This window comes from Cupressus sempervirens, chromosome 4, assembly GCF_028749045.1.
Source record: "Cupressus sempervirens isolate cs-2001-9-10 chromosome 4, ASM2874904v1, whole genome shotgun sequence".
Classification (NCBI taxonomy): domain Eukaryota; kingdom Viridiplantae; phylum Streptophyta; class Pinopsida; order Cupressales; family Cupressaceae; genus Cupressus; species Cupressus sempervirens.
In genome coordinates this window covers 658,079,727-658,092,485 of record NC_143121.1, presented here as the reverse complement: position 1 = coordinate 658,092,485, position 12,759 = coordinate 658,079,727, and the positions used below count along the sequence as shown (strand labels likewise).

General features: G+C 32.5%; 1 protein-coding gene across 1 annotated transcript; it reads left to right on the top strand.

Annotated features, from left to right (window-relative positions):
- The first annotated feature begins 9,535 nt into the window (after positions 1–9,535).
- On the top strand, positions 9,536–11,461 carry LOC149562967 (cytochrome P450 750A1-like). Its single transcript, XM_089826410.1, has 2 exons — positions 9,536–10,527; positions 10,617–11,461. The coding sequence occupies exons 1-2, from the start codon at positions 9,559–9,561 to the stop codon at positions 11,226–11,228; spliced, it is 1,581 nt and encodes a 526-aa protein (XP_089682536.1). The 5' UTR covers positions 9,536–9,558; the 3' UTR covers positions 11,229–11,461.
- The last annotated feature ends 1,298 nt before the right edge of the window (positions 11,462–12,759 follow it).

The window sequence follows — 12,759 nt, the reverse complement described above, 5'->3', positions numbered from 1 at the left end:
TGGGTATTGTTTGACAGGTTATATTAAAGCATTTAGTTTGTATAAATCTATGTTTTAATTTGTGAGATTGAATTTTCAATTTTGATGAATAGGTGTCTTATCTTGATAGATCTGTAAGATCTGGCTTGTGAATTACAAAATATTGCGTTTTTAAAATATTTCTTAAATAATAAAGTTTGACATTTAGAGTGAATATTTTAGCAATTGAGATTGTAGTTCAAAGCTATATTCAGCTTGTAGATTTACAAATTTTATGTATTATTCTTTAAAGGTTATATATATATATATATATATATATATTTTAAATTAAAAACTAAAATGTTATAAAATATTTACTGTGATTGTACACATTTTATACAACACTCAAAAAAATGATATTGCTTGTTATTAGAACTTAACTTAGCATCAGGCCAACTCACAAAATACTAAAAACTTGTTGGTTTAAAATAATAGTTTATAATAAAAAATTAATAGTGAAAATAAATAAATAATTTATTTACAAAGGTCCAATAGATTACAAATAATAAATACGGACATTTTATTATCCAAAGTGAAAGTGTGTACAAGTTAATGAAGACATAATAAGTGAGTGCAATAAAAAAATTATATCTTTTTATGCATGTAGAAGAATTGAATTGTACCACTTTCATTTTAATAGTGGAATTGAAATTCTTAATATAGTTTTTAATCTCTACTTTAATAATTAAAATTTATAGTTCCTACATAATTAATCTAAGATTTTAATCAAAGTACAAATAGATATTTATAATACAATTAAATGTTTTATTATAAATGTCATTACTATGAGACAAAAGGATTTATTTTGTACTAATACTAGAATTAATTTGGAAAAAATAAATTTTAAACTAATAGAATTACGATTGACTTTACTAATTTTTAGTTGATTTTAACATTTCCAATCAAGAATCATTTGTGCTGCATTATAATTATGGAGATAGTAAAAATAATATAGAATATTAATTAGATTAAATTGAAAGATCATTTTTACACTAGCTACATTTTTACACTACGAATTATATATTTCATCATTCCCTCATGGCTTGTACATTTAGTTCTTCTACAAATTTAAAAATTGGGAGTTGTTAATGAATTAGTTCAATCACGATTAAAATATTATTCAAACTATAAATATATGTTTTGTAATGTATATTCCATCCCACGAGAGCCACATAGCTTAGTGGTTATTGTAGTATTTTTCTTCTACCCATAATTCGGTTTATCTCAACTGCTTGTTATCTAAAGAAGAGGAATCAAGCCCTAGTGAAGAATGTAAAAAGGTCTCCCTTCTCCCCTCTTCTTTCGGAAGTTAAAAATGCTATCTTCCATAGAATACAGAATGAGATGTGAGAAGGAGATCAAATTATGTTTTTTGAAATACTTTAAAATGGAAAAGTTGTAACTAGGAAACACCTGGAAGCAATCTTTAAGCATCATGTATCACATGCTAGCGTAGAAAATAACATCACCGGGCTCAAGAAGATCCTCATTAGAAAAGCCACTATGAATGGGCAGTGGTTCCTCCTTAGAGTGGAAGAATTGTTGCAAGCTCACCTTGTCCAAAACTCTAGGTTGCTTACATCAATTCTTGCCTTTGAGAGATAGGGCACCCACATATGCAATGAGTTCCTCCATAATTTCAAAAGAAACCCCATTGATAGGCACCTTTATGTTAGCATAGGAATCCAAAAAATTGCATAGACACATATTTGTCAAACCCTTTAATGCATTCCATGCAGGGAGAAAGGCCTCCTTCCCTCAAATTAACCCACATTGCTTCATTGTTCATGATGCAGTCCTCAATCTTGTCTGGCTAAATGCAGTTAGAGTTCACACCCATGGCTACTTTCCATCACCTTTCACAACTTTAATAAATAACATATAATATCCTTTAATAACTAACCTTTCCATTCTTCTTTCTTCCTCTATCATCATGCCCCACAAAAGGGCCAAGGCTTCCACTCCATTATTTGATCCCCTTCCACATCTTACCACAAAGGCAACAACAAGCCTTTCAATTATGTCATGCATAATTCCACCATTCGTAGTCCTTCCTTCAATGAAAGAGCCATTAAAGTTTAGTTTCATCCATAAACTGAGGGGGGTTTGGAATTATCAAAATTTTCTACCCTTTGGCTAAGGTCCCATAAGTTGGCCCATTTAGCATCATAGTCACTTGATGGGTTTGGTGGAGGTTTCCAATGTCATTTATCACTATATTCCTTCAAAATATGCATCATCCAGATCACAACCCCTAATGGGGGGCTGACTTGTCCCGAAAAATGTGGTTGTTTCATTCCTTCAAAATTTACCAACACATAAAAGAGGGTGTGATCTTCCAGAAGGATCATAAAAATAGTTGGTAGGATGGGGCTTTTCAATCAAGAAATTAATGTAGTTTGTTGTTAAAGAACTATTGAACTTCACATTTAGAGAGAATCTCACTACAAATAGCCTTCACATAGGAGAAATGAATGAGAAGTTGGGGAATGAATTCTTTAGTATTATTGCAAAGAATAGTTCAATTTTCCATCTGGAAGCCTCTATTATGGAGATTATCAATGGTGAGGATACTCTCGTGCATAGTTGTCCACCAAAAAAAGTTAATTCTAGGGAAGATCAATGGATGCCAAACATGCTTCCAATCCTTTAGTGCATCGCCTCCCTCAATATAGAAAGTATAAGCATATTTAATAGTGAGCTATCCTAAGGGGGCCAAGCTCTAGACTAAGAATTCTTCCATAGGGGATGTAGTGATATGACATTTATCAATGATTTTGTGTAGTTCTTTGAGCAATCTTGTTTCCATAGGATTTTTAGGAGTGTATAATATCTTCCATTTGTTATCAAGGGTGGTAGAGTTCCATACTAGACCTCCATAGTGGTTGAAGAAATAAACCCAAGTAGGCTAGAATCTGAAGTAGGTAAGGTGCCCTTCATTAACATAGTCGTCCTCCCAAAATTCAATGTTGGCTCCATCCTTTAAAACTCATTATATTCCCTTCTTCAATTTTTTTTTGGTGTTCAATACTTTAGTCCAAATTCTAGGCCCTAGGGGAAGACTGCTACTATAGAGATGATGGTGGAACAATTCTTCCATTAAATAGTTAGCACAAATAATAGAGCACTAGTTACTCAAGGTGTTCACCAATCTCCATCCCACCTTAGATAATAGGGTTCTGTTTAAATTATTGATCCTTCTAATGTTCAAATAGCCTAGGAGCTTGGGCTCTTAGACTTTATTCTAGCTAACAAGACTTAACCTTTTCTTTTCCTCTATCCTAGTCTGAAGAAAATTTCTTTGAACTTTCTCAATAGTGTCCTTATATCATCTTTGGAGTTTAAAGAGGAATAGAAAATAAACTAGAATACCCTATAAGGATACATTCCACCAGTCCAATCTAGTATTGGGATGTTACCTTCTTAACTGTGAGCAAGAGACCAAGATAACTGTTGGTTAAATTAGCTTCTTGGCACTCCAGTATTCTAATCACTTTCTGCCTAACATCCATTTCCATGTTTAAGATGTACACCTTTCTTTTCTAGTAGTTTATTCATTTCCCTGAAACCTCCTCATACTGATCAAGTAAATTTTTCCATGCCTTAGCTTTATTAATTGAAGAGATACCATAAAGGAAAGTGTCATCAACAAATTGTTGTAGTACTTGTAGTGGGAGAGAGGAAGCACATCTTATGCCTCTAATTTTACCCTGATGGGCTAAAGCCCTTAATTTTATTCCCAACACCTCTAGAAAAATGATGAATCAATAAGGTGATCGGGGGTTCCCTTGCTGAAGACCTTCAAAACCATTAAAAATCTTCCTAGGGTGTCATTCAATAGAACATAAAACTTGACCCTGTTGCTCACTTCCTAAACTATTCTTATTAAATTTTTCTTAAACCCCAACTTGATGAGAATTTCAACTAAAAATTCCCTCCTCATACTATCATAAGTGTTAAATATATCAAGTTTTAGATCCATACCTAGGTTCTCACATTTCTTCATGGAGTGAATCACCTCATGGGCATTAATCATCACATCAAAAATTTCATCTACATAGGACAGACCCATTGTGATAATGGCTAATGAATTTGTCTAATAGGGATTTTAATGCAGTTTACCATCACCTTAGATAGAATCTTATAAATTTTGTTGCATATATTTATAGGTATGAATTCCTCCAATTGCTTCAAATCATCAATTTTTGGTATTAGGACAATAAAAGACTAGTTGAGTTCTTTCAACAATTTTCCTATTCTAAAAGAATCCCAAGTAGCATCGATAACATCATACTTGACAATTTATGTCATGCCCAAAATTCCAAGGAAAAACACAACAATAATTTGTTTTTGAAAGGTAAACTTAGGGGCAAAATACCTTGACATTTAGATGTTGTAGCTAGGTCAAAAGGAAAGGGGTTAACAATCCTAGCTGAATTCAATCTATGGTGTTCCTAGAGTGACAATGATTCTAGGTTTGTAATGGTGTAATTAATTAACCATAGGCATTATTTCTATATCATAATTTTAACTATGCTCTACATCTCTAAAAGACACGAGGGGGTACTCTTAATGGATACAAATATTGGGGTACCTTTCTATTTAATGACCAATTTATTGATAACTAGACAATGCCAGTGATATCTTGTAGGTCTACTAATGAAGATTAACTTTCCAATGCATTTAATTCATGCATTTTTGACACATGTCAATATGAGAAAATGAGATTAGAGTTGGGTAAGTTTTTTGTTTACTTCACATATAGTTATAGTGACCTCATTTGTATTATAAAACCCTTAACAAATATCAAATTCAAGTATCTAACTCAAATGAATTGACTTAATGAGATAGATGTATAGATAAATAAATATTTAGAACCTTTTTTTAATTTATGATATATATAAATTTCTTATCACATTGGACATACATATCCTAATCATCAAATAACACTTTTTTTCCTAAACTGATACTGAACTATGAATTTTTCAAGAAAACTTTCACTTTTAGATTCAAATTGCCATTTAACGGCTAGGAATTTGAAAATGAAGTAAATTAGAGTCTTTTAGGATTTTCTATATAGAATCCAAATATATTTTAAGTTTTTTTTAATTGATTTTATTTAATTATTTTTTCTCCCACAAAAATTGATATGTTATCAAAACCCTGATTTTAAAAAAGTGACATTGTCTTATTTCTACAATAGACAAAAATGCAATTCTTTTGAATTTTAGTTTGTTAACATTTATACCAAAACCATGGAGGTGATCAGATTTCTTTATCAGGTTAGTATTTCATATTTTGTTAGAGTTTAAAGTTGACCTAACACAAATTTGGACATACATGGCTTTTGACACATGTAACTTATTATATATTTACTTGATTTCAAATTATTATTTTTTGATTGAAAGAGGACTCGAATACGAAGATTGTAGTTATTTTTCAATTTTTTAAAAATATCCAAGTTACTTTTTTTCCATGAGCATCCAATATATAGGTTTATTTTTTATAAAAAACTTCTGTTCAATTCATGTGCAAAAATGTATATCTAAAAAATTCAAAATGTACCAAATTCATAGTCATTAGAATGTTCATTCAAAGTACTTCTATCATGCAAAAGGACATAACTTTAGTGCTCCATCTGGACTTGGTAATTAGGGTGGCTCTAGTTTCCATCGAAACTAAAGTAAGTAGTTTCGGTCAAAGTAGTTTCTATCAGAACTAGAAACCTTAACCGTGCGGGTTAATGGGTGTAGCTCTAGTTTTGATCAAAACTAGAGTAAGTAGTTTTGATCAAAACTATTGCTCTAGTTACGATCAAAACTAGAGTCGACCCTAAGGGCATTTAAAAATATATATAGATTGTCATATAAATAATTTTCTTTTTTTCAATTCTAACATTCAAATCAACTCAAATAATTTTCACTTCAACTAGGAGGGAAGAAATATTTTGCAACTTTTCTTTTCAAATTTTGGAAAAATAATTTGTGACATGGGCAATAAGGTAAAAGGGGAAGTAAATATTCACGAAGAAGAACTAACCAACAAGAAGAAGAAAATTGTCCAAAAACTTTAGCAAGATATTATAGGAGGCAAGGTATGTACATGTGCAATATATTTTTTCCAATGCATATTTAATTCATATAGTGTGCAATTGTATTATAGACTTTTTTATGTATATAGTTAGGATTAGGGTTTATCCAATTAGGAATATGGTAAACATAACCTTAGGGTTACTATTAACTTAATATTAAGGGTTTATTAAATTATGAATATTTAGAATTAAGTTTTATTAAATTGTTAATATTTAGTCATATTAGGGTTTATTAGATTATGATTTTATAATTATGAATATTTAAAATTAGGTTTTAGATTATGGTTTTTAAATTATGAATATATACAATTAGGGTTTTTTATATTATGGTTTTTAAATTATGAATATTTACAATTAGGGTAATTGATTAGTTTATAGTTTTTAAATTATGAATGTTTAGAATTAGGGTTTAATACACTATGGTTATTAAATAATGAATATTTAGAATTTGGGTACATTTTAATTATGGTGTTTTAAATTATGAATTTATTTAGGATGTAGTGAAATAGGACAACCTACTGAGATTGGAGAAGGTTCATCCCAAGTTCAAACATGTATGTATGCACACATCTCTCGCAAGTATAATCTCTAGAAATTCTAGGTTTCTACCTATGTAGAGGCAAACTTTATATCTTTGATTTTTAATTTTAGAGACAAATCCCCAAGTACAAACTTGCTTGATTTTATTTGTTATATCTAGCACGTACAATTGTAGATGATGAAAACGGTGGACATGAGGAAATTGAAGATGAAGCAATGGATATTAAAGAAGAATCATCTAAAGGTTAGATAAAATTGTATTTAATAGTTCATTTGTTATGTATACATACACATTGGTGGAATTAGTGTCTCCAAAGACAAAAAGAGTCAAAAGTTGGCCACAGGACCAGGAAAGAGAAAGAAAACTTTGTTGACAATTGACTCTAGTGAAGGAGAAGATGAGGAACAAGAAACCATGCAAGTAGAAAAGATTAATCCACCTAAGCAAGCAACAGGTAAAGCTCGCCAACCCTAGAAGCTAAAGATAGAAAAGATCAAAACAACAATTGCAAATGAAGGTAACTTTGTTTAGATGAACAAATTTTATGATTTGTACAACAATTTTGAGAAAGATAAGATAGATATATCTACTATAAGATATATTGTATCAAATAACCTGAAATTGAAGGACCTTGAGAGCATTATAGACCAGAAAATCTATGAGAGACTTATTGAGAAGAAGGCTCCTGCAAAGGAAGAGGACCTTGAACTTTGGAATTCTATGCTCGAAACCATTTGCAAGACTGACGGTGAAGATAAAATTAAAAGTCTATTGAATAACCTTGCACCATACTTGAGGAATAAACTGAGACCATTTATATTTATGATTGGAGGAAAGGATAAGTTAAGGAGTGTGATTATAGTAGCAATTAGTTAAATGTTGATAGAAACAACATCTCCTCTAGCTCCTAGAACCTTGGAAGTGTCACTAAGTGGTCAAACCATGCAGATTGATCAAACCAATGTTACTATTAACATTGAGGATACCAATCCATTCGGTGGTTCTGAGACAAATGAACTAGACACCGAGGATATTGAGGATAAGTTGAGATAGATTGAGGAAGAAAAGAGGCTACTAGAAGAAGAAAAGAAGAAAATAGAGGAAGTCAAGAAGAACTTGGTTAAGGAAGATAAGAAAAGAAAGGAAGAGGAAGAAAAGAGAAAAATTGCAGAAGAAGAGAAGAAAAAGAAAAACAAGGAAGAAGAGAAAAGGAGATTGGAAGAGAAAAGAGAAAGTGAGGAAAAAGAAAAGAAAGAAGAAGAAGAAAAAAGAACAAAAGAAGCAGCGAAGAAATAGAGGGAGGATGAAACTAAACCATCTAGTTCATCCACTCCACTCTCTCTTTCTAGTTGAGCTACTAATGATGATGATTAAACAAATCTGATCTCATCCTTATATAAACTTATATAGAAGAATAAAATAGTGATAATCTTATAGAGAATATTAATGGAAGTGAAATACAGACTGCACAATACATTGACAGTTCAACACACTGAAATAGATCCCAAACAAAGAGCACAAGCTATGCTCTTTGTTTACCCTAACTTGGAAAAGTGGTTCGTGGTCTTAGCCAACCTAGAAGCAATTTATAAAAAACATTGTATTTATGCAAATGAAATTTTGGGATAAGATGTAGAGCTATTATGTAAATACGAATAGCAAATTCTAAAGAGTGAACTCTTGTGAAAGTGATATATGCAAGGTTTTATATGAGCTATTTGGTGATTCAAGATCGAGATAAAGAGTAGAGATCAGTCAAGGAATAGAGATAACTGTAAACTACTTGTTTGAGTAGTGAGCTCTTCTTGTACTTGAAATTGCATGTTTGATTAGTGGGCTCTTCTTGAATACATTGTACCACAACTCCTAACAAGGTTGGAATCTCCTAATAGGGATTCAAAGTCTCCTAACATGGACTCCTTATACTGAATTTCCTCATTGACTCCTAACAGGGTTCATCCTCTAACAAGAAAATTATATATTAGGATATTATCTAGTGGGTATCATCCCAACCGGGGTTATCCCTTGGCCAGGGTTTCCTTAGTTAACAAAATATGGTTTTATGAGTTATCTTTGTGCATTGTTATTATTATTATTCAACATTACTTAATTGCTTTGTTATGCATGCACCCCCCCCACCCCTTAGTAATTCCTATTTCTAACAAGTATATTATCAATTGTCGGTTTACATGCAATAGCCAAATTTACACTTTTGTTTGGCCAGAAATACAAAAAAGGAAGATGCACACATGAGGGGCTACTATTAAATAATATTAACTTATTTGTCGCAATCATATTAGAAAAGGGTGTGTATAATACAATTATTGACCGAAAATTTTAAAGTCTTCACACTCACCACACATTTGAAAGCAATAGTTATTACATTGGTAGGGTCATACTCTATTTAAAATATTACCAAAATAGTATAATTCAACAACTTGATGAATGATTTTTGATATGACATATTTTTTTAATTTATAAATATATAATAGTGGTAAGAAGTTGTCTATTCACTAATGTATTTTTATTATTTATTTTCAATACAGGGAACCCAATGTACCATTCCAAATGACACTTCTATCCGGCCAGAAATAAAAAGGGGAAGACGTCCATTTGAAGGGACCATTTAGCTAGTATTAAATTATATATATTTCTTTATCGCACTATCAAATTTGGAATGGACGTTTTTAAATTTGGAAGACGGTCGTGGATCATCGCCAGCATCTCATGGATCTTGTCGCCTTGTGATGGATGGACTGAGAATACGTTAAATCTACGGCATATTCATAGGAGTGCTGAAGTCTTTAGTTTTATTTTTATAATATATCAGTCAAAGAAAATGAGATAGAAAGTAGAAATTTTGTATAAATTTGAAAAGGAGAAACCATTTCCTACATCTGTATTCAATATGGCTTTGTTCTCTGAATTCCTTGCATCTCTGCATGCACCAAACATATCGAGCAATGGTGCTTATGTTCCATCAGTGCCCATGTTAAGTGCTCTTATAATTTTCCTGTGGGTCTTGTTTAGATTTACTGTCCAAAGAAAAAGCAAAATGACTTTGAAAGTGCCCCCTGGACCATTTCCATGGCCTATCATTGGAAATGTGAACCAACTAACAAAGCTTCCCCATCGTGATCTTCACGAGCTTGGTAAGAAATATGGACCCATTATGATGCTCAAATTGGGTTCTTTTTCTACAGTTGTGGTTTCTTCTTCTGCCATGGCTAAGGAATTCTTGAAAACCCACGATACCGTTTTCGCCAGCCGAGCACCAACAGCCGCGGGGCTATACCTTGGATATAATTACAAGGATGTGGGTTTCTCTCCATACGGGCCTTATTGGAGACACGTGAGAAAGCTATGCGTAGTTGGATTGCTGAATAGCAAAAAAATCGAGTCTTTCAGAGGTGTGAGAGAGAGAGAAGCACGTCTCTTTGTTCGTTCGGTGTGGGAGATGTCTGGGCAGGGAAAGAGGTCCGTAAATCTCACAAAAGTGCTTTCATCGTTTTCGTTAGCAAACATGTGGCAAATCCTTTCCGGCAACAAATTCTGTTTCCACAGTGGGACTAGTGAAGGTGAAGAGATAGTGAAGGTGTTTGCAGAGGTTGGATCAATAATCGCAGAAGTCAATATAGGAGATTTCATTCCATACTTGGATTGGATGGACTTGCAAGGTGTGAAGCGGCGCTTGAGAAAGGTACATAACTCTTTCGACCAAGTTGTTAAAAAAGTAGTAGAGGAGCACCAGCAGCGCAGGGAAAACAGCTTGCACAAGGAAGTACATGACGGAAGGAGCCTGATTGACGAGCTGTTGGAAATGGAGAGTCTTGATGGAAGGGCAATCACTGAGGAAAACATCAAAGCCATCGTTTTCGTACGTATTCAGCTTTACAATCAACTAAACCGGTAGTATATTATATTTTATTTTCCTATTGATCTAACATAGCTGCGTTGTATTTTCAGGACATGCTTGTAGCCGGGGTTGAATCGATTTCCATGACGTTAGGTTGGCTGATGAGTTTGCTGATCAAAAACCCTAGAGTGGCAAAGAAAATGCAGGAGGAAATCGAATGGGTGGTGGGCAGAGAAAGGATGGTGAACGAGGATGATGTGGCAAACATGGAATATTTGCATTGTGTTGTAATGGAGACTCTGAGGTTGTACCCAAGTCTACCTTTGCTGCTTCCACATGAATCCACAGAAGATTGCAGAGTTGGGGGATATTTCATTCCTGCGAGAAGCAGGCTGATCGTCAACGCTTGGGCCATTGGAAGGGACCCATCGGTGTGGGAGGATCCTCACGAGTTCAGGCCGGAGAGGTTTATGGGGAGAGATGTGGATCTTCTGAAGGACAAGGAGTGGTTTGACATGTTGCCATTTGGGGCAGGAAGAAGAGGATGCCCGGGGTCCAACATGGCCATTGTGAGTATGAACCTTCTTTCGGCTCAGCTGTTTCACTGCTTTGAGTGGAGTGTGGAAGGGGATTTGGATATGACCGAAGGACCTGGACTGTCCATGTCCAGAAGTGCAGAACTTGTGGCTCTCCCTCGTTTGCGACTGAAAGCCTGCCTTTAATTAGGAGTTTCATGGTCTTATTAACTCCCTCTAGGTAGTCTATATGCCTGGTTTAGATAGTAATTAGTCACTGGGTGTTGTTTGAGAGGTTCACTGTGTCATTTTAGGCAGTTTATATGTCTGTTTCAATTCTGATTGTTTTCTGGCTATAGTTACAGAGGTTATATTAAATATTCAGTTTGTAAAGAGTTTTGAATTTGAATGAATGTGTATCTACCTTGTTATGTGTGTAAGACGTGTTTAGGTTTATCAAACTTGTTTATAAAATATTTACTGTGATTGTACATGTTCTATACAATAATTAAGAATTTTTTAATTTGTTTGTTAGCCATTCAATTTCACAGTAGACCAAGGGTCCATTGACTTCAACTTCAACTTCACCATTGGACCAAGGGCCCAACAACTTCAACTTCAACTTAAACTTCAATAGTTTATCTGAAATTTTAAATAGTGGAAATAAATAAATTATTATTTTTAAATGGTCAAATAGATTATAAATAATGTATATGGATAATTTAAAATAAAAGTAGAAGTGTTTACAAGATAATGAAGACATAATGAAAGTAATTGTAAGGGGAAAGCCGAATTTCTTATGCATGTAGAAGAATTGAATTGTACCATTTTCTATTTGAATAGTAGAATTGGTATTCTTAGTAAAAGGTTTTTCTTCAATATACTTCAATAGTTAAATCCTTCAGGAAAAAAAAGTAGTTAAATCTTTCTTTTTTCTACACACTTCAATAATTTAATCAATTAATTAGAATTGAACTTTTAATAAAATGACACTTATTTGTGAATTATTTTTAAACTTAATTTATACTTGAAATACATTTATAATCTATTATCTAAATCAAAAAAAGGTATCCACACATAAATAGAGGAAAAGAAAATTGGCAATACACTCAAATGTTACGTGTACTAATACTAGAATTAATTTGAAAAAATAAAATCTCCTTTAAACTAATAGAAGGACAATTAACTTTAGTTTTTAAACTAATAGAAGGACAATTAACTTTAGTTTTTATTTAAATTCATTGCTCAAGACTACACCAACCCTTATCAAAGATTATATGACAACCTTCCTAGCATAGGAGTCTTTGTCATGAATTGTAATTGTAGAAATAGTGAAATTTTTTATTGTATTAATTAGATTAAATTGAAACATCATTTTTACCCTAGTCAAACTATAAAGGATATATTTGATCATTGCCTTCTAGTTTGTAAGGCTAGTTCTTCAGTAAATTTTAAAGTGTGGGATAAAAATTGAGAATGGCTATCAGGTAGCTTGAGTGAAGAGTATTTACTCATTTTAAACAATAAGTTATTTATCAAAAACTTAAAATATTTATCTTCTTTGTAATTGTAAGACTTATATTTCATAAACTTTTCAATATAATTTGACCTAGTTAAGAAAAATAAATTAAGTTTTAATATATCTAATTTAGAAAAAATCCATGTCTATAACACTAGAGAATTCATGTTTTACTAGAAACTCTTTATTGTCATTTTCGGCAATTTATATGACAAGTTC